Source organism: Podarcis gaigeae (assembly GCF_964106915.1).
Source record: "Podarcis gaigeae genome assembly, chromosome: 15".
NCBI lineage: Eukaryota > Metazoa > Chordata > Lepidosauria > Squamata > Lacertidae > Podarcis > Podarcis gaigeae.
In genome coordinates this window covers 804,438-826,979 of record NC_139692.1, presented here as the reverse complement: position 1 = coordinate 826,979, position 22,542 = coordinate 804,438, and the positions used below count along the sequence as shown (strand labels likewise).

At 45.3% G+C, this 22,542-nt stretch overlaps 1 protein-coding gene across 2 annotated transcripts in view; it reads left to right on the top strand.

The window, feature by feature from the left end:
- Positions 1-22,542, top strand: part of PLEKHA2 (pleckstrin homology domain containing A2) — a 97,068-nt gene that overhangs the window by 20,508 nt on the left and 54,018 nt on the right. For both annotated transcript variants that reach the window (XM_083713706.1, XM_083713705.1), the window contains exons 2-5: positions 10,098-10,261; positions 14,186-14,242; positions 15,419-15,467; positions 18,440-18,537. In XM_083713706.1, the coding sequence (XP_083569832.1) occupies positions 10,121-10,261; positions 14,186-14,242; positions 15,419-15,467; positions 18,440-18,537 (345 nt within the window). In that variant the 5' untranslated portion in view covers positions 10,098-10,120. The remainder of the gene's footprint in view (positions 1-10,097; positions 10,262-14,185; positions 14,243-15,418; positions 15,468-18,439; positions 18,538-22,542) is intronic.

Sequence of the window (22,542 nt, the reverse complement as noted above, 5' to 3'; positions counted from 1 at the left end):
TCGTGACCCCATGGACCAGAGCACACCAGGCACTCCTGTCTTCCACTGCCTCCCACAGTTTGGTCAAACTCACACTGGTAGTGTCTATAACACTGTCCAACCACCTCGTCCTCTGTCATCCCCTTCTTCTTGATCTTTCCCAACATCAGGGTCTTTTCCAGGGAGTCTTCTCTTCTCATGAGGTGGCCAAAGTATTAGAGCCTCAGCTTCAGGATCTGTCCTTCCAGTGAGCACTCAGGGCTGATTTCCTTCAGAATGGATAGGTTTGCAGTCCATGGGACTCTCAAGAATCTCCTCCAACACTGATTCAACATTGATTCAAAAGCATCAATTCTTCGCCGATCAGCCTTCAGCCTTCTTTATGGTAAATTACTTACCTTCAAATATTCATCTATCTCTATCCCCTTTTCACAACCTTTCCTATATAAATCTGTAAAATGTTTAACAAATGTTTTCCTGATTTCTTTTAGATTATCTATTATTTTTTCATTTCATTTATGGTATTTTTCATTTATGGTATTTTCATATATGGTATTTATGGTATTTTTTTTTGCTAATTTTTATTCATTTGCCATGCTAATAATTTCCCTGGTTCAAAATAGTCAAAATATTTTATTATTTTATTATTCAAATAATAATTTCCCTGGTTCAAAATATTTCACATGTTCAAAATATTTTTGTTTCATTCTTTTAACCTTCTACTTAATTTCATAACTGATGATCATTGAATATTGTGTTTGTGATAATTTTATTGCTTGCTTCATGGATTCTTTATTTGGTTTACTTATTAATTCTCTTTCTTTCTTCATTTGGGCCTCTAAGATTTCTCTTTTCTGGCATCCCATACTGTCTGTACATTGGTCTCTTTATTAAGATTTAACTCAAAATAGTCTCCTAATACTTTTTCTGCTTTTTCTAAAAAGTTCTGATCATCTAATAAATCTTCACTTAGTCTCCATCTTAAGGTGGATTGATTTTCATTTTGCAATTCTAAAAATAAGGGATTGTGATCTGAAATTTTTCTTGGCCTGATTTCTATTTTCCTCACCTTTAATTCTAACTCTTTAGACATCCAGATCACATCTGTTCTTGCACTGCTTTCATGCACATGTGAATGGAAAGTGAATTCCCTATCTAATAGATGTTTGCTTCTCCAAGTATCTATCAAATTTAAATTATCTACCATTTCGGAAAAAGTTTTTGGGAGTCTGCTTTCTTTGGTGTCTTTCTTCCTAATTGTTCTATCCACATCCAATGACCAGACCCCATTCAGATCACCCATCAGTATAATTTTTTGATCTGCAAATTCCATTAAATCTGTTTCTAATTTCTTATAAAATTCTGTTTTTTTCTCATTAGGGGCATAAATTCCTATTAATAAGATTTTTTCACCATGCACTACCATCTGTACCACCATAACTCTTCCTTGATCAGCTTTAAACATTTGTTTGGGCTGAAATTTTGGTTTAATATTAAGGACCACTCCACATTTTTTTGGATTTATCTGCTGTTATGAATTCCATTCCTAATTTTTTATTAATTAGGACTCTTTTATATTTACTCGCAATATGTGTTTCTTGAAGACAAGTTACATCTAAATTTGGTTTTAAAATTACATGTTGAATTTTGTTCCTTTTTCATTATTGTTTAAGCTGTTTACATTCCAACGCACAACCTTTAAATATGCCATTATGTTTTTACTGTGTCTTTTTCTCTAAGTCTTATCTATGCTTTCCCCTTGTCTTCATTATTTATCTATCACCCCTCCTGTTGCTCCTACTATTGGTCCTTCCCCTGCTCCACCCCCTGCTCCAAATGGTTCTGGTACATTATATGGATTGTCAAAGTCAAAATCTTTACCACATTTTTGCCAGAATTCCCAAGCTTGATCTTCATTTGCCAATCTGTAGTTCTTACTTTTGTATGTGAAGGAGAGTCCCCTCTCGTGCGTAAATCGGCGCCACACCTGGCTGGGTTGCCTGAGTGAACCCTTTCTGTCCGGACAGCCACTCACCCGTGGCTGTCTCAATTGCTGGCAGAATCCGTCAGTGGGCGTTTCTTGAACTTCTTCCAGCAAAGAAGCTCTTTGACGCCTAGTCTCCGCCTACTCTCCCTGCGTGGAAGCCTTCTGTGCAGGGAGGGTGTGGGCAGCGGAGGACCCGTGCTCTCCCCGCTGGTCCCCAGCGAGGAGTCATGGAGCCACCTCGCCAATTCCCCCATCTGCCCCCCTTCTCTACTGGTGCTATGCTGATTTCCTTCCCCAGAAGATGGGCTGCTTCTCTCCCTCCCGGGACGCTCTCCGGAATCCCTCTGGAGCCCTCCCTCCGATGGCAGTTCCCTGACAGAATTTTATGTTGGCTTTGAGCAATCCATTTGTTATGTAATGGAATTTCTGGCATTTTTGAAGCAATCTGGAAGGGATCTATTTAAACATGGCGACCAGGTTACCGTCCACCTGGAGTCTGTTTTTATAATTTTTTTGGACCATAGCGTCCTTAATTTTTTTATTTTTTATTTTGAAACAAACATTACCAAACCGTTTCCAGGTTGCTTTCTAGCTTTAGCTGACTGACCACACCTGGTAGCATGTCTGTATAATTCCTTCCACTTATGCCTGATCCTCCTCCATCCACTCAGCAAATGTCTTAGCTATATATGTCATTAAGTCCTGATCCCCCTCATTTTCTGGGAGACCTCTTATTCGGAGAACATTAGATTTTTGTCTCATTTCTAAAAGGGCAAGCTGGTCTTCAAATTGGTCCTGCCTGCCAGATAGTCCTCTTATGTTTCACTTTATTACCTCTTGTTCTTCCTTCAATTCTTCAGTCACCTTTTTCCATTTTTTGAGATTTGGTTTCCAAGTTTTTACCCATATACAGTGGTACCTTGGGTTACATATGCTTCAGGTTACATACACTTCAGGTTACAGACTCTCCTAACCCAAAAATAATACCTCAGGTTAAGAACTTTGCTTCAGAATGAGAACAGAAATCGTGCTCCGGCAGTGCGGCAGCAGCAGGAAGTCCCATTAGGTAAAGTGGTGCTTCAGGTTAAGAACAGTTTTAGGTTAAGAATGTACCTCCAGAATTAAGTACTTAACCTGAGGTACCACTGTACTCTCAATCTGCTTTCCATGTTCCAGGTCATGGATCTCTTCACAAGTGTACACATTCTTTACATATATTGCTACTTCTCCTCCCTCCCTCTTTTGTCTGTTTCTTTTGAACAGGTTATACCCCTCAATCCCTACATTCCAGTCATGGGTCCCACCAGGTTTCAGTAATGCCTACCAGGTCATATTTGCCATCTTGTATTAAGAAGCTTCAATTTGTCTTGCTTGTTTCCCATACTCTGTGCATTTGTGCACAGACAACTGAAACAGCAAGTTGTTCTATCCAGCTGCTTCCTTCTGGTAGTTTCTTGCCCTTTAGCAGGTTTCTGGAGCACCACCTCAGTTTCCTGTGCATCTAGGTGCAATGTTATCAGGTGTTCTTCTGTCATCTGTAATGTAATGTTGTTTGCCTCCCCCTCAGGATCTTGCGCAGGTGAACTTTCAGGATGCTCTCTGCATAAAGTGATTCCTGGGATGGGGGTGGGAATACTGTTGGGGCTGGGGCTGCTTTGCCAGTTGTAGGGCCCTGGCCAGAGCTGCCCTGTGCTGCTCCTGTCACCTTTTGTCTTCTTGCTGTTGCATGTGAAGCTGAGAAGAGTCTGGTGCCCATCAGGGGCATGGGCAGTAATTTTAACTCTTGCTGGTTGTGTCTGTCAGAGTGTGACCACATCCTTCCTTTCTTGTGCATGTTTATCATATCAACACTTTTTATAAAAAAGAAAACCTTTTTATTTATAGCTTTTTAGTTCTGCCTTCAAAAAATGGAGGCTATCAGATTTCTTTTCTTTTCTGTTTAAGCAAGCATTCTGTCTCCATGGTTGTAAATGCCCTTGGGATACCCCAATTGCGATTCTGGCTGTATGGCAGCTGCTCTTGGTCAAAGTCCCTGATAAATATCAGCATTGCTAAGTGAGAAGGGATCTTGCCAGCTTGGAGGAGACACCAGTCAGGATGCTCCCACAAGAGGCAGTGACAGCCATCAACTCTGATAGCTTTAAAAGAGGATTAGACAAATTCACAGAGAAGGATGTCAATGACTTCCAGCCACAACAGTTATGTATTACCTCCTCTGTTGGAGACGGTAAGCCTCTGAAAGCGAGTTTTGGAGAAATAAAGTGGGCAAAGTGCTGCTGTGCTCAAGTCCTGCTTCTGGGCTTCCCTTGGGCATCTGATTGACCCCTGAAAGAACAGGACGTTGGACTAGATGGGCCTTTGGCTTGACCCTCCAGGCTCTTAGTCTTAAGTTCTAAGCTAGATGCATGTTGTTGTTGCCCGTCTCAAGATCAGAGTTCTCCCAACCAAATATTGCGGGTGGTGAAGTCTAATGAGGATAGAAACTTACCTTCTACACAACCCTGTTCTACATTCAATGGATTATATACGTTGCCTTTTTTCTTTTGTTGTTTGTTTTACTGGATAGTGTGGTTGGGTCGGGTTTTTAGTTTTTTATTGTTTAGTTTTGAGGTTTTTTTGTTTGTGGGGGGGAAGGCATGTAGGGGAGTGGGAGAGAAATAGTAGAGATGTGAAAATGTATATAGCTGGGATGGAGAAAGTAGATAGGAATAAGTGTTCTCTCTCTCTCTCTCTCTCTCTCTCTCTCTCTCTCTCTCTCTCATATAGTGCATAATGAAAGCATGCAGTCCCCTCCCTCAGCAGGCTAACCAGCTTGGCCCCAGGGCCTTATGCACATGTGCATCTGATATCAGCACACACGGCCCCAGTAGGAAAAAATGTGGGTGCCTGGCCCCTTCTTGGGGAAAGTTGTGGGGCCTGGGGCACCCAGCCCCCTCCCCCAGTGCCTATGTCCCTCAGGAAATGGTGACGGCCACCGGCTTGGATGACTTTGAAAGGGGGTTCGACTAATTAATGGAGGGCAAGGCTGCCAATAGCTGCTATTCATGATGCTTGTATATGACCTCCTGTATCAGACATGGTAAGCCTCTGAGTGCCAGTCACTGGGAACAGGAGCGGGAGAGAGCTGTGCTCCTCACGTCTTGCTAGTGGGCTGTGCAGAGGCGGCTAAGATGAGTCGCAACGCTAGCATGGTGTAGTGGTTAAGAGTGATGGACTCATAATCTGGTGAACCGAGTTCGCGTCTCCGCTCCTCCACCTGCAGCTGCTGGGTGACCTTGGGCTAGTCACACTTCTTTGAAGTCTCTCAGCCTCACTTGCCTCACAGAGTGTTTGTTGTGGGAGAGGAAGAAAAAGGAGATTGTGAGCCGCTTTGAGACTCCTTAAGGGGAGTGAAACGCGGGGTATCAAGTCCAAACTCTTCTTCTTCTCCATGTGCCAGAATGCCTCCCTCTCTTGCACTTCTGCTGCCCAGTGCAGGTGCTCTCCCCACTTTACGGGCAACCAGCTGGCTCTGAGGATGGGGCACAAGGCCCACCTAGCTGTGTCCGCTGTCCTTTTTGAGGAGGAAGAAGCAGCACCTGAGGCAGCCATCTTCCTCTGCCTGGTGGTGCAGCCGGCCCTGGCAGAAGGGGAGGGAATTCTCATGTGCACTCAATAATTTGCTCCCACAATCATCTGTCAGCCCATGAAGGTCCATAGGAACCACACTGGGTAGTTTGGCCAGAGAATTTGAAAACTGTCTCACCAGGGTAGAAATTCCATGTCGCATTGTTTGGGAAAGCAAATGTGACAAATTCACAGTTGCCCTGAACTTTGTGGTGACTTCATAATAAGCTCTTCAAAGTTTCCCTTTAACAGGGGGATTCTTTGTGACTTTGCTTTGGGACTTGCCCTCCAATCACAGTGAGTGAGGAAGGAAATCGGAGAGGAAGACGCTGTCTTGGGTTGGGACAGGGTCTGAAAGCTAAGCAGGCAGAGCACTCTTGGTGGACGCAGGGACTATTCCTCTTTTTCTAGTATAGTTGTTGGAAGAAGCCCATGTCACTAGGCCTAGGGTCTGCTTGATGCCCATGGAAATAAATCGTGTTTGTAAATATCTACCTACCTGGTCATCTGTGGTGAATAAGAATATGAGACTTTTCAAAGCATTGGTGTGGCTGAGAGACTAGGGTAAAGGTCAAGAACCCCTGGACAGTTAAGTCCAGTTAAAAGCTCATCTTGCTTCAGTCTGAAGGAGCCGGCATTTGTCCGCAGACAGCTTTCCGGGTCATGTGGCCAGCATGATTAAACTGCTTCTGGAGCAACGAAACACCATTATGAGTGCCGTAGGGCACGAAAATGCCATATACTTTCCCGCCACAGCAGTACCTATTTATCTACTTGCACTAGTGTGCTTCCGAACTACTAGATTGCCAGGAGCTGGGACAAAGCAACACCCCGTTGTGCAAATTCAAACTTGGGGGGGACATACGGATGGTGCTGTGGTGTAAATCACTGAGCCCCTTGGGCTTGCCAATTGAAAGGTTGGCATGGCTGAGAGACTAAAGCTCTGTGGGGTGCCTTGCCATGAACTGAATTTCCCTAGATGATCTAAGTGAGCTTATAGACTGACCCAAGATGTTTCGGGGCTGGTAGCAGAAAAACCAGGCATCATTCCTCACACTAATGAACATGAGACATAATCCATTGGGAAGTCCTTCTTTGAAATTCACAGGAGGTCTGCATGGTTCTGTAAGTGGAATATGCGTCTGGTTCTCCTCCATCACTATATGTAATACATGGCATTTTAAAACCCAGTCAATTAATCAGATTCTGTTGTACAGTCACAGACTTGTTATAAAAAAAACAAAATAATACAATTTCTAACATAACATGAGTTAAAATATATAGTACATATATAAAATAAGAAGGAGAAAAACAACCCAAACTGCACTTAAACAGACAAATACTTTTATCAATCTTTGCAGCAGAAAAGATAAATTTAGCAACAGTTTCCATTACTGTTTTTGTATGGATTTACCAATAAGTAAGTCAGCCCTTCCTGGGTGTTTTAGTAAGACAGAAGTAAATAATCACTTATACATACAAAAATAATACATAGGGTTTCTCTTGCTCATCCCACAAGGGCAAAAAAAGTAAAAGGGGAAGAAGTGTGGGTTATAAATTTGAAATAATTTGGTTGCTCTAATGGTGTAGCTCTTATTTATGGCTCTAAATATGCTGTGTTCAAGGACATCCAGGTAGTTTACAACCAAAATACTAAAAAAAAATTTAAAAAATTAAAGGAAAATGATATCTCTTAGGCATTCCTTGGAATAGACTCCTCCTCTTGTAATATAAACCAATTTATAAACAATTTTCCTGCTTATATTTTGGGTTGGCTATAAGATTGCAGCTCTGGTTGTGTTTTCCAGCATAAGGCCGGCCCTATCATTGGAGTGTGGGATGGCTGCCTCAGGCAGTTGATTCAGAGAGTGACAGGGAGAGGTGCTTGTGAGATATTCTGCCTCAGGTGCCTTGGATTGAAGAGGGGAATGTCATGTCAGGCAGCACTATGTCTTGTGTTGGCCCTGCTCCTGCACAAACCTTGAAGTAGTCAAGAGCTGAGCAAGAGCACACTCAAGGAAGTGTGTGTAGGAAAAGTTACCAATGTGCCCATAACCCAGATCCACCTGCCTTCTGTTAGGCAGCCAAACTGTGCCATACTTCAGATGCTACTTCTTCAACTGCTGCACACAATGACAAACTCTTTCACCTGCTACGCAATTCTTAATGAGAAGGCATTTCCAGATGAATCAGCAGCAGTTAAAATCATATATAAGCAAACTCATTTCAGCAGGTTGGAATAGCCAATCCTTTAAGGCAGTGGTTTTCAACCAGTGTACCGTGGCAGCCTTGAATGATGGTCAGAGGTGCCATGGGCAACACTGGCCTCTGTCCATCTTTCTTTCTTTCTTTCTTTCTTTCTTTCTTTCTTTCTTTCTTTCTTTCTTTCTTGACCTCCCTCCTCTGATGTCCTCTCACGTCTCCCTCCCAAAGGCTTGCACAGCTGTTTGTTGCAGCAGCCCTGGCTATAAGCTCTGCAGGTGAATGGTGCCTCTAAGAGACCCCTCTCTTTGGGGTGGGTGGGGCAGACCCGCTGAAAGAGGCGGTCATTAAACCGCTTCTTAAAAAAACATCTTTAGACCTGGCCATTATGGCCAACTATCGCCCAGTCTCAAATCTTCCATTCTTGGACAAGGTGATTGAGTGGGTGGTTGCTGAACAACTCCAAGCACACCTGGAGGATGCGGACCATTTGGATCCCTTCCAGCTGGGATTCAGGCCTCACCATGGGACTGAAACTGCCTTGGTTGCGCTGGTCGATGATCTGCTGCAGGCTAGGGACAAAGGTGAGAGCTGTTTCCTAGTTCTGCTGGATCTCTCAGCGGCCTTTGACACCATCAACCATAATATCCTTCTGGACTGTCTAGAGGGGCTGGGAGCTGGGGGCACTCCTTTCTCCTGGGCCGTGTCCAGAAAGTGGTGTTGGGGGATGAGTGTTCAGACCCCTGGGCTCTCACTTGTGGGGTGCCTCAGGGTTCCGTTCTCTCCCTCATGCTTTTTAATATCTATATGAAGCCACTGGGAGAGATCATCAGGGGGTTTGGACTGGGTGTTCATCAGCTCTACCTCTCTTTTAAATCAGAACCAGTGAAGGCGGTGAAGGTCCTGTGTGAGTGCCTAGAGGCGGTTGGAGGATGGATGGCGGCTAACAGATTGAGGTTGAATCCTGACAAGACAGAAGTACTGTTTTGGGGGGACAGGGGGCGGGCGGGTGGGGGGGACTCCCTGGTCCTGAATGGGGTAACTGGGCCCCTGAAGGACCAGGTGCGCAGCCTGGGAGTCATTTCGGACTCACAGCTGTCCATGGAAGCGCAGGTTAATTCTGTGCCCAGGGAGGCTGTCTACCAGCTCCATCTGGTATGCAGGCTGAGACCCTACCTGCCTGCTGACTGTCTTGGCAGAGTGGTGCATGCTCTAGTTATCTCCCACTTGGACTACTGCAATGCACTCTATGTGGGGCTACCATTGAAGGTGACCCAGAAACTGCAATTAATCCAGAATGCGGCAGCTAGATTGGTGACTGGGAGTGGCTGCCTGGACCACATAACACAGGTCCTGAGAGATCTGCATTGGCTCCCAGTACGTTTCTGAGCACAATTCAAAGTGTTGGTGCTGACCTTTAAAACCCTAAATGGCCTCGGTCCTGTATACCTGAAGGAGCGTCTCCACCCGCATTATTCAGCCCGGACACTGAGATCCAGCACCGAGGGCCTTCTGGTGGTTCCCTCATTGCAAGAAGTGAGGTTACAGGGAACCAGACAGAGGGCCTTCTCGGTAGTGGCGCCCGCCCGCCCTGTGGAACGCCCTCCCTTCAGATGTGAAGGAAATAAGCAGCTATTTTCTCTTTAAAAGACATCTGAAGGCAGCCCTGTTTAGGGATGTTTTTAATATTTAATACTGTATTGTTTTTAACACTTGATTGGAAGCCGCCCAAAGTGGCTGGGGAAACTCATCCAGATGGGCAGGGTATAAATAATAAATTATTATTATTATTATTATTATTATTATTATTATTATTATTATTATTATTATTATTATTATTGAAAAGGGGTGAGGGGCTGCCGGCTCTGCAGGCGGGGGGGGGGGGAACATAACTGGGCTCCTGAGCCCCATTGGGAAGCTGCAGAAAGAATGTAGTTGGTCAAGGGAGCCAGGGACTCAAAAAGGTTGAAAACCTCTGCTTTAAGGTCATTTTAGAAACAGCACATCCCACTTAAGGAAATTCCACAGGCCATCACTAAAAAAGCCCTGTCCTTTGTGGCTTCTGGAATGATATTATTTGAATAGTGGACACTTACGTGGGGCCTCTTCTGACCAGTCTTGGAGCCCAGGAAGGTTCAAACAGTGCTCTGTCAAATAATGATGTCAGCAGCACTGAGCAGCATGGGTGGGTTTTGTCACTCGACTGAGTCATGAGATGTAGAGACCTCTGTAGCAAGAATAAGAAAGGGTGGTGGGGCATTGTACAGGGCACCTATGCTTGCAAAAGGCCTGGTTCACATCTCTCTGTATCTGTGCTTCACAGGGTGATGCTAGAAGGAGCCCGGAATGCCTTATGTGGATCGTCAGAACCGAATCTGTGGGTTCCTGGACATTGAGGACAATGAGTCCTGTGGGAAGTTCCTGCGAAGATATTTCATCCTGGATACCCAGGCCAATAGCCTTCTGTGGTACATGGACAATCCCCAGGTAATGCCTGTCCTCAGAAGTAGACACCAGTGGCCCACCTGAAAGCAGCAGCCTTTCTGTGACATTCTTCAGGTCCTTTTCTAGAGTCCCCCCTCCCCCAGTCCTGTTAGATTTATCTAGAAATCATGTGATAAAAAGAATAAGCCCATTCCAGTGTCTCAGTGCCCCATTTGGTAAAACAACTGAGATGGATGTTGAGGTGCTACTTCTTTATCACTGAGACTCAGCCCAAACTGGACTCAATGTTAATTGTATGAAAGCAGTTGATGTGCATGTGTAAGGATTTAAATACCGACCATTGGGTCTGGAATGTGTGCTCCCTTGTGCTTATCCAAGGCACCATTTCCTTGGAATGAAGGACAGTGGGAACTGGAATAGAATCATAGAATCATAGAGTTGGAAGAGACCACAAGGGCCATCGAGTCCAACCCCCTGCCAAGCAGGAAACACCATCAGGGCCAAACTCTTGCATCCAACTCTCCCAGACACAACGCCTGGCCTGTTGTTTCCCATCCATATAATGTTGTGGCATCCTGTCAGGTGAGGTGGGAAAGGGCCCATCCATTTGTATCTATGGCAACAGGGCAACCTCTTTGAATATGGTAAATAGCATACTGAAGTGGCCAGCCAAAGTCATTGCCTTGACAAAGGAACCAATTTGGCTGGTTCAGTAACCTCTTCCACTAAATTCTAAGCAGGCTTGGGAAGGGCCCAAGATATAATCCAGACTGAGCTCCTTCCCCACAAACTGTGACTGTATAAATCTCTGAACTATATTTAAGTCAGGTTGCTGTGGCCCTTGCAGTACAGCAGGATGAGCACCACCAGTGGAGGTGAGCTGTTAGATGTTTTCTCCCATTAATTTCCATGAATGGTCAGGGACGGTGGGACAATAGTAGTCCAACATGTCTGGAGGGCACCAGGTTGGAGAAAGCTGTGCTGCACATTCTTGATTCACATGTACACATCTCAGTGGGCGCCAAATAAAGACCTACCTCTTTTGCCCAGGATTTTGTGGGGTAGTAATCTCCATGGGATGTTTGACTGCTGCTACCGTGATGACCTATGGGTGGTCTTCTATCCTCACCCACTCTTGGTTCTGCTGAACTTGGTTGTATTTTAATGTTATGGAAATTGTTTTATGTTTTTTATTGTCCTACAACCTGCCCTGTGATCACACGATGAGGGGTGGGCAAAATAATATTACTGACAATGGAGCTTAAGCTGCTCATGAGATGTGATCCTGGCACCTCGTAGCCTCAGGCTGCTTGGCTCTTATTGGAGTTATGCTGCAGGTCTCCCCGCTTTCTGGTTCTGCCAGTTATGTGGGCAGATTTCTATCATGGGCATGTGTGGAGAAGGTGGGTTGGACTCGATGATGTTTCAGATAATTTCCAGTGTGAGGCTAAGAACCTAAGATTATAGGAAGAGCCTGCTGCACCTGGCCAATGGCTCATCCCGTCTACCCTCCTGTTCTCAAAGTGGCTGACCAGATGCCTGTGAAAAATCCACAAGCAGGATTTGAGCACAAATCGCTCCTGTGCTTTCCAGCGACTAGAATTCAGAAGCATTGTAAAACATAGCTCCATGAATTTGTCTAATCCTCTTTTAAAGCCATGCAAGTTGATGGCCATCACTGTATCCTTTGGGAGCAAGTTCCATCGTTTAACCATATGCTATTCAAAGGACTTTCTTTTTTCTGTCCAGAATTGTCTAATGTTCAGCTTCATTGGAAGTCCATGTGTTCTAGTTTTATGAGCATGTCCCCATTGCAGCAGGTCCTGGTGGCTCCCTTTTGCAGTGTGGGCCCCTGGCAGATGCCTGATCATGCCACCGCTTAATGCCAGCCCTGCTGTCCATTGCTATAGCTGCAAAGAGGGTCCTATGCTGGAGCAGTTGCTTGGGCAGCAGGGAGATGTTTCTCTGTTGATGGGGCGGGGGCAGAAAGCCAGGCTTCTCATATTTATAGCAGGGCTGGCAAATCCAAAGGCTCAGTTCAAGCTGTCAGTCAGCATAGTTGATGTTTTGCACCTCTGCTCCTTTCCGTTCTCCTAAGGCCACAGCACTTACCTTCTATGGTAACTCCTGTCTCACACTCCTGTCTCACACACCAGACAGAACCCTGCAAACAGGATCTCAAGACTGGATGCTGCCACCAGACATCAAAATAGACACTCACACACAGCAGCTCTTGTGAAGCTCAGCTTCATGAGCTCAAAGAGGAAATCTGACCCAGCGGTTTGCTGTGACTCATATCATGCCTTGAACTGTCTGAGCATCTTTGCAAGGAAGCCACAACAAAAAGTCTTGTCTGGGAAACCCCCCTGGACAACTGGACTTTGCAAGCTGAGAACTGAACAAAGTCAGTTTAGAAGCTGGTATGGGATCTGCATCCCTTCCTTTGCACTCATCCATTTGAAGTTACTACCACAGATTTTATTCAGTATCTATCCATTTAGTATTTTAAAAGGAACAGTAGAACAAGGGCTCAGTGTGCTATAACACACGTGGGCAAAAGATTTAGACAAGAACAGTTGTCCATGAACAGTTGATGGGATTGTCCTCATGGGCTCTGTTCAGCCATGAAACATAATGTGTGATGCTTGGCCAGGTATTTTCTCTTGGCCTGATGCTCAGCAAATTTACAGATGACACCAAACTGGGAGGGGTAGCTAATGCTGCAAAAAACAGAATCAGAATTCAAAATGACATTAACAGATTGGAGAACTGGGCCCAGGCTAATAAAAATAGTCTCAATAGGGACAAATGTCAGGTTCTGCACTTAGGCAGGAAGAACCAGGTGCACAAATACAGGTGAAACTCGGAAAATTAGAATATCATGGAAAAGTTCATTTATTTCAGTAATTCAACTTAAAAGGTGAAACTAATATATGAGATAGACTCATGACATGCAAAGCGAGATATGTCAAGCCTTTATTTGCTATAATTGTGATGATCATGGCATACAGTTGATGAAAACCCCAAATTAACAATCTCAGAAAATTAGAATATTAAATGAAATCATCAAAACAAGGATTGCAAATAGAGCAATATTGGACCTCTGAGAAGTAGAAGCATGCATATGTATTCAGTACTTGGTTTGGGCCCCTTTTGCATCAATTACTCCCTCAGTGCTGCTTGGCATGGATGCTATCAGCCTGTGGCACTGCTGAGGTGTTATGGAAGACCAGGATGCTTCAATAGCAGCCTTCAGCTCTTCTGCATTGCTCGGTCTCATGTCTTTCATCTTTCTCTTGGCAATGCCCCATAGATTCTCTATGGGGTTCAGGTCAGGTGAGTTTGCTGGCCAATCAAGCACAGTAATCCCATGGGCATTGAACAAGGTTTTGGTACTTTTGGCAGTGTGGGCAGGTGCCAAAGTCCTGCTGGAAAATGAAGTCAGCATCCCCATAAAGCTTGTCTGCACTCCAAAATCTCCTGGTAGACGGCTGCGTTGACCCTGGACTTAATGAAGTACAGTGGACCAACACCAGCTGATGACATGGCTCCCCAAATCAACACAGACTGTGGAAACTTCACACTGGACTTCAAGCATCTGGCATTATGTGCCTCCCCATTGTTTCTCCAGACTCTGGGTCCTTGGTTTCCAAATGAGATGCAAAAGCTGCTCTCATCAGAAAAGAGATTTGGGCAGCCATACTCCAGGGCAGGCAGGCAGTGGGCCAGATCCTCCACAGCTGCCTTCTCCAACATGGTGCCTTCCAGTTGTCTCCATCTCTCATCAGCCCCAGCCAGCATGGCCAGGGGTTAGGGGTTTAGAGGACGCTAGGCTGCTTGAAGAAGGCTGCTCCAGTCGCTCAATTTTAGCATCCTTGCCATTGGTCATCACTAATTCTAAATAAACAATCTGAGGGTTTGGTTGTTCATTGCCACTTGACTGATTGACCTCTTAACCCATTTCAGAACTTGGCTGTGGGGGCCAAAGCAGTGGGATCTTTGCAGCTGACCTACATCTCGAAGGTAAGAACAAGGTGGAGATACGATTGGCAGGAACCTGGCAGAGCCTGTTGCTCCTCCCCACTCTTCTAGCCCTCAAGGTTTTATTGCTATTGTTTTAGGCCCACCAGTTCTGTGCTTATAACTATGGGTGCACTTACTCTTATAACCATTTGAGCTTGTGACAGCATAGGCAAAATCTGGTTGGATTTGGTTTGTTTGGATGGGCTATTTTCAGATCCCTGGTCAAGGATGGCACCATTCCTGCATTCTTTATATTGGTTTGCATGCCCCAGTGCTGCTGAGTAGGCATTCAGCTGCAATAGCATCGTATCCATAGCTGGACACAAAATGCCACCACTTCCACTGGGGACAAACCTGTTTCTCATTGCCCAGCATAACCCAGTGATTCACAAATCCTCAGTTGAGGAAAGTATAATTTCTCAGGGAAAAGAGGAAGCCTTTGCCTAATGTGGAGGAAGAAGGCAGAATTATGATGATGCTGCTGCTGGGGCAGGGAGCAGCCCAGGGGTCAGGGGGCCAATTGCAAAGTGTTCCATTTCTAAAATGTTAGCTTTACCCACTTATTAACAGCCAAGTTTCTAGTCCACGGGCGGGGGCAATTGTGACCCTCCAAGTGTTGTTGGAGCCTAACTCCCCACAGCCCCCGCCAGCATGGCCGGAGCTCAGGGATTATGGCAGTTGTTGCCCTACATCAGGAGGGGCACAGTCTTCCCCATTCATTCCTGTTCTGGTCCTTTGGCTGCAGAGCCGTGTGTTGCTGTCAGTGAACACTCACTTAAGTATATCTGGCATCGTGCTGCAAAGATCCTCCGGCAGCCACCCCCACCCCCGTTTCCCAGAGTTGCCAACCTTTTTTCGGAGCTGCCAGCAGCTTTGTGGGGCTGGAGGAGGTGGGCAGCGGCTGCAGGGCGGCTCCTCTGGCAGGGAAGAGGCGACGGCTCCGGGTGTGCTGCTGTTTCAGCAAGGCGGGCGAGGGCGGCAAGCGGATGCTGGGAGGCGCCGCGCCCATCTGCGCCCATGCCTGCCTTAACTGTGATGAGAAAGGTTTAGGATGCTGAGTGTTTGCCTGCTATGCTAAAGGCACCCTGGAAAAAACCTTTGCAACTTACCCAATAACTAGGACAAAATTACTCAGGGCTGTGTAATCAGCTGTCTCACATCCCTTTTTCCTTGCAGGTCAGTGTGGCTCCCCCCAAACAAAAGCCAAAAACACCCCTCTGCTTTGGTAAGTAGAAGGCATTCCAGGGAAGTGGGGAAGGGAAAGGGCTGGTTCACACATGCATGTAAGTCTTCAAAGCACAGTACACTTGAAAACAAGCAGCTGCACTTGCAACACTTAATGTTACCTGTGGCTTTTTAACCTTTATGACTTATGTTTATGTACACAAGTCATCACTCAATGTCACTTTCAGCCATCAATTAGGGGACGCTGATGCATAAGTTGTCCATCAAAGAGAAGATGGACACCAGTGATTCGGTAATATGGTTATTTAGTTCAAGTCTCCCCAAAAGGGCTCTAATTTCATTTCGTGGTTGCAGAGGAAAGCTAACACTATGCCAGTTAGATGGCGTTGGCTGAATGTTGGGCTGCATTCAGACTTTTGTCACTTCCTGTTTTCATCAAAGCATAATTTGCCATTACATTTGAACCAGCAATCCATGGTTAAGTTTACCTCCAAAACATAACTTAATGATTTAAGCCCATTATACCCGAAAGAGCGTCTCCATCCCCATCATTCAGCCTGGACACTGAGGTCCAGCTCCATGGGCCTTCTGGTGCTTCCCTCGCTGCAAGAAGTGAGGTTACAGGGAACCAGGCAGAGGGGCTTCTTGGTAGCAGCGCCCGCCCTGTGGAACGCCCTCCCATCAGATGTCAAGGAAATAAACTGACTTTTAGAAGACATCTGAAGGCAGCCCTGTTTGGGGAAGTTTTTAATGTTTGATTCTATTTTTAATATTCTGTTGGGAGCCTCCCAAAGTGGCTGGGGAAACACAGCCAGATGGGTGGGGTGTAAATAAATTGTTGTTGATGTTGTGCATGACATGTAAGGGCGGAGGCAGGAGAACAGAGCTCATCAGTTGTCAACCTGCTGCCCTCCAGATGTGTTGTAACACAACCCCCATCAGTCCCAGCTGGCATGTGCTGGCTGAGGCTGATGGGAGTTGTAGTCCAAAACATCTGGAAGGCACCAGGTTAGTGAAGGATGCTTCAGACCATAGTTTATATTTCAAGGAGTGCCTTAATGCACCTTTGAAGTGGATTCAGATTCCTCCCACCCCACCACAAGCTTATTCTGTGAATTTGATTCCCTCCTTTCTCAGCCACACTTTCAACCCTTGGGAAACTGTCTTGGCTATCCCTCTGGTTTTTGAGAGGATTTTGTCCATGCAAACCCTTGCAACCATAGAAGCCAGAAGATGTTTAAGGAGCTAATATCTGACTTTAAAACAGAGATGTTTAGAGAGCTGAATTCTGTAAACCATATGCTGCACTCCTTCTGCCCATCTGCAAAATGCATGATGGTCTTTATAACCGAACCCCCATCCAAAATGTGGTTGTGTACAAGCAGTGAGTAATATTTGCTCTAAAAAAAAGTTTTCTTGCATTTCAACTTCCCATCGACCTTCCCCAGCACAACATATTTTTTATTTTTATTTTTTTTTAATGCAGTTATCAGAGTTGTGAACAATAAAAATATATTCAATGAAATATCAATCTCACTCCCCCTAATAGCAAACTCTGGTCCCAAAGGAAATGGAGAGAAAATGAGACCACCCAGAATACAGAGGATGGTATTGGCCTGCCTCAGAGAATACTGAAGCTGGCAGAAGTACCAAAACAAACAAACAAACAAATCCCACCCCTTCTAAAATTCCAAAACAACCCAATCAGAATGGAGTATTCTCCAAAACCACAGAATATTGAGTGTCATTTGGCAAAATAAAACAGAAAACGAGGGGTCAGGAGGAGGAGGCATTGGTCTGTTTGGGACCCTAACAGAAAAGTAGGAAATTTGTGACCCTTCAGATGTTGTTGGATGATGATGTTGATTTCACTTAGAGCCTGGCATTCCTCCCAAAGGAGGCAAGCACATCAGTACTAAACACGATTAAAACCATTCTAAAAACAGTTAAAAGCATTCTCTTAGCCAGTGATTTTGGTTTTGCCAGGAACAGCCATCAAATGCCTGCCTAAGCAAGAATGTTTGTAGATGCTTCCTGAATGTCAGTATTAAGGAAGGCAGACAATCAGGGACCCACCATTGAAAAGGCCCCATCATAGTTCAGTGCAAACCAGGCAGCCCCCAGAGGTGGCACCACCAACAAGGCCTCAGCTGCCAATTGTAGGGACCCATAATCTCTGGCCATTGGCCATGCTGGCTGAGTGGGTCTGGTGAGATTGTAGTCCACAACATTACTTCAAGGGGTACAGATTCCCCACTCCTGCCCTAACCATTTATACTACCTTGGAGGAGAGTGGGTCTGGCCGGCTGGCCAGAACCCTGAAAAAGAGATCTCCTGTTAGAAGGGGAGCATACAGTGTGGCATTTTGTTACAGGTCCCACTTGCAGAATTTATAAAGGTAAAGGGAGGTAAAGGGACCCTGACCATTAGGTCCAGTCGCGGACGACTCTGGGGTTGAGGCGCTCATCTTGCTTTACTGGTCGAGGGAGCCGGCGTACAGCTTCTGGGTCATGTGCCCAGCATAACTAAGCCGCTTCTGGCGAACCAGAGGAAACACCGTTTACCTTCCCACCGGAGCGGTACCTATTTATCTACTTGCACTTTGACGTGCTTTCGAACTGCTAGGTTCGAAACCCAGCCATAAAAACCAAAGCCAAGAACTTTAGAGTGACATTTGGTTTTAGATTCCCCAATGTAGACACCCATTTAAATCTAAGTGCTAAGACCAGCAACTAGATCAGATTGGATTCTGTGAGGGCAAATGCCTTCCAGAAGGGAATTGTTTTCTCCATCTGAAAGGGGGGTGGGGTGGAGAGAGCTGTTCAGGTGAGCCTCAATGTCAAATCCAATCTATACGATTGAAGCACATGGCATCTCCCAAAGAATCCTGGGAACCGTTGTTTACTCTTCATAGAGCTAAATTTACCAATAGCCTTAACTACAATTTCCAGAATTTGGGGTGGGGGAGAAATGTGCTATGCCAAACACTGACACTGATCTCTGTGTCCACAGTTATTAATGCATTGTCTCAGCGCTATGTTTTGCAAGCCAATGACCAAAAGGACCTGCAGGACTGGGTGGAGGCACTAAATCGGGCCAGCAAGATCACGGTAGGTTTGCCCAGTGCTTTGGGTATCTTTTTGGTGTTCAGTGGAAAGAATGGGTCATGTTGGTTTCCTTTTATTCAGGCTTTAATCTGGTTGGAATGTAGGGATTTCTTTCCTTTCCTTTCAGCTAAATTATGTGGGCATCTTGGCCAGAATCCTAAAACATAATTGAACAGGTGGAGTTCATTAATTTGGGGGAAGGGGAAGGAGAGGGGTCTGCACTCTCCTACAGGGAGTATGTCTTATCTTTCTCTCCCCCCCCCCATTATTCTTTTATTCATCCTGATTAGTTTGCAGGTAGATCAGACAATGTTAGCTATTAAATGAGCATTCATTCTGATTTGCTTATGGGGAAGTTAAACAACATTGCATCAAAGCAAATGTTATTCCACACTTTACTTTGCTGTCATTTACCTTATTGCAAAAAATGTGGCCTTTGAGGAAGTGGGTTTGTTGTACAAGACCTCCCAGTCATAATTGTTGAACCAATTTTTGCTGGTATATGACTGAATCCCATCTGAAAACACTGATTATCTGGAAGTGCCCAATGTAAAAAGGAAGTGTAGAAAGTCTTTAAATAGTAAAGTAAGAAGTAATAACAAACAGGTTCCTCCTCCACTTTTTCCTTAACAAGTCACCCCAGGAAATGCAAAATAGATAGAACACCCGGGACACAAATAGGAAAAAGGCCCTATAAGCTGTCAGTATTTTATAGCCTGAAAAGTCCTGTACTACCACAGGCAGGGAGAGGGGCACCCACAGCACTTTGTTACGCTTCCCCAGCCATTTATTCTAGTTAAAGTTACTTCAGGAGAATTGCAAAAGCAACTGCAATTGGGCACCTGCAGACCAGCAAGGCTGAGCAATTTTACAAATTGCATGGATTTAGAATTTATTCAGAGTAATTCTGATAGGTGGGGTGAATTTGCAGGTTCTGAAGAACTTGAGTTAGTTTAATTGCCATTCTCACTCACGTAGCAGAAAATAGGAACAGGAGTCCAGGAAGAAGAAAGAGGGGTTAGACATCAGAGTAGCCTTCCCCAACCTGCCCCCCCCAGCTGTGCCCAACATGTAGTAAAAGTTGTCCTTACCACTTGGCAGACCAATGCCAAACCAATCTGAGATACCCTGGCGTGTGATAATTCTCCCCAGGGCATTTTACCCATCTACATGTGTTCTATATGCCATGAAAAAATGGGCTGCTCTTAAAATACCCTCCTTTCCATGGTGCATACATTGATTTATACTGTAAACTGTGATCTTTGGATGAAAGGCGGCAAATACATCTAATTTGTTGTTGTTGTTGTTTACAGAATTTGAACAAGCTTGGCCCTGTAATTCATGACATGAGAAAAGCAAACATTTGTTCCCGGTTAGCAAAGATAGGGAACCTGGGGTCCTCCAAATGTTGTTGGACTACAACTCCCATCATGTCCTGACCATTGACCATGCTGGCTCGAGTCGATGGCAGTTGGAGTCTAACCATCTCTGGAGGGCCACTGGTTTCCCATTTCTTTTGTAAGAGTTGTTCTAAAAACAACAACAACCTGTAAAAGAACTACCAACATTTTTGGTGTGATCACCTGGAAGTGGTGTATTGTGTAAATTTAACTCCCTGATGGAGGGGGAAGACACTCTCTTTTGCTTTAGTGGTGACATGTATATGACATGTATATGGAACCCGAAACCTCTCTAGCCGAACCTAGGAAGCCCCTTGCTTTAGGGGCCAGCTTAGGGGGATGTTTCCTTCTCTCCATGATGGCAGGTGTTTGCCACATCATATGGAACCTTGGGTTGAGGATGCCATGTCGGTGTGGGAAACCCCTCGAAAAGGGCCCCAAGGCGCAGTGAGGACAAGGCCTCGAAAGCCGGGGGGGCGCCGGGCGCCACTGGGCACCCGGGGGTCCCCCCGCCCTCCTGACCCGACTCCGGACAGGCAGGAGAAGCCGCCTCCCAGCCGGCGGCCCGCCTTCTCTTTCCGCAGATTGAATAAAGCAAATTAAAATGGTTAGTGTGGTGCTCGCTTCGGCAGCACATATACTAAAAATAAAATGGTTAGTGTGTCTCGAACCCGGGTTTTGTCTTGCATGCTACGACTCGGAGAATCATTTGCGGGGATGGCGGTTTCAAAGTGGGCGCCGTAGAAGCTTCAAACTACATCTCCCAGAATTCTTTGGGGGCACAGCGCCTTAGAAGCCTCAAACTACATCTCCCGGAATCCTTTGCAGGGATGCTATCTTGAAAGGGGACTAGAGAATGCTTTAGAAGCTTCAAACTACATCTCCCAGAATTATTTGGGGGGGCTCAGGGCAACTGAGAAGCCTCAAACTACGTCTCCCAGAATCCTTTGCGGGGATGCTGTGTTGAAAGGGGAATAGAGTGCATAAGATTATTAATAATAATAATAATTTTTTATTTATACCCCGCCCTCCCCAGCCAAGGCCAGGCTCAGAGCGGCTTACAAGCAATAATAAAAACAAGATGAATGATTACAACTTAAAAACAAAAATAAAATACAACATTAAAATAATGGAACATTAAATAATAACATTAGTTATTCAACATCTTTATCAACGACTTGGATGATGGACTCAAGGGCATCCTGATCAAATTTGCAGATGACACCAAACTGGGAGGGGTGGCAGAGGACAGGATCACACTTCAAAACGACCTTGACAGATTAGAGAACTGGGCCAAAACAAACAAGATGAATTTTAACAGGGAGAAATGTAAAGTATTGCACTTGGGCAAAAAAAGGAGAGGCACAAATACAAGATGGGTGACACCTGGCTTGAGAGCAGTACATGTGAAAAGGATCTAGGAGTCTTGGTTGACCACAAACTTGACATGAGCCAACAGTGTGACGCGGCAGCTAAAAAAGCCAATGCAATTCTGGGCTGCATCAATAGGAGTATAGCATCTAGATCAAGGGAAGTAATAGTGCCACTGTATTCTGCTCTGGTCAGACCTCACCTGGAGTACTGTGTCCAGTTCTGGGCACCACAGTTCAAGAAGGACACTGACAAACTGGAACGTGTCCAGAGGAGGGCAACCAAAATGGTCAAAGGCCTGGAAACGATGCCTTATGAGGAACGGCTAAGGGAGCTGGGCATGTTTAGCCTGGAGAAGAGGAGGTTAAGGGGTGATATGATAGCCATGTTCAAATATATAAAAGGATGTCACATAGAGGAGGGAGAAAGGTTGTTTTCTGCTGCTCCAGAGAAGCGGACACGGAGCATTGGATCCAAACTACAAGAAAGAAGATTCCACCTAAACATTAGGAAGAACTTCCTGACAGTAAGAGCTGTTCGACAGTGGAGTTTGCTGCCAAGGAGTGTGGTGGAGTCTCCTTCTTTGGAGGTCTTTAAGCAGAGGCTTGACAACCATATGTCAGGAGTGCTCTGATGGTGTTTCCTGCTTGGCAGGGGGTTGGACTCGATGGCCCTTGTGGTCTCTTCCAACTCTATGATTCTATGATTCTATGGCTCTGGCATTGGGGAAGTGTGTGTGGTGCATCTTGTATCACTACCAGCACCTGCGGTTGGAAGATCAAATGTCCCCTGCCTGCTGCCTTTTGACTCTCCTCCTGCATAGCTTACATTAGACCTGTTGCCAAGCTGCAGCTGCAGGGATCTAATCCTGTGGTTTTTTTGTCCAGCTTCCTTGGAGACGGGCCAGTGGCTCCCCACTGATCAATAGGAACGGAAAGTTTTCCTGAAAGGCAGCTTGTGTGCCATATAGCAGTTACTCTCTGCCATTGGTTGAGTTTGGAGGCCTAGAGGCATCTTCTAAGAGCATTGGGGAGATGCACATGGGCTGTGTAGCAAAGGACAAGTTGGTCAGTTTCAGTGTCTCATTTTTCTTGTCTTAGAATCAGGCCTCCACATTTTTGAAGCAATTTGTGTGTCTTTTTTTAAAAAAAAACACTCTTGAAAAATCAATCAGCATTTTTGTGTGAATTTTTCCTATTAAACATATTGTTGTGTGCAATTTTGACTCACACACACA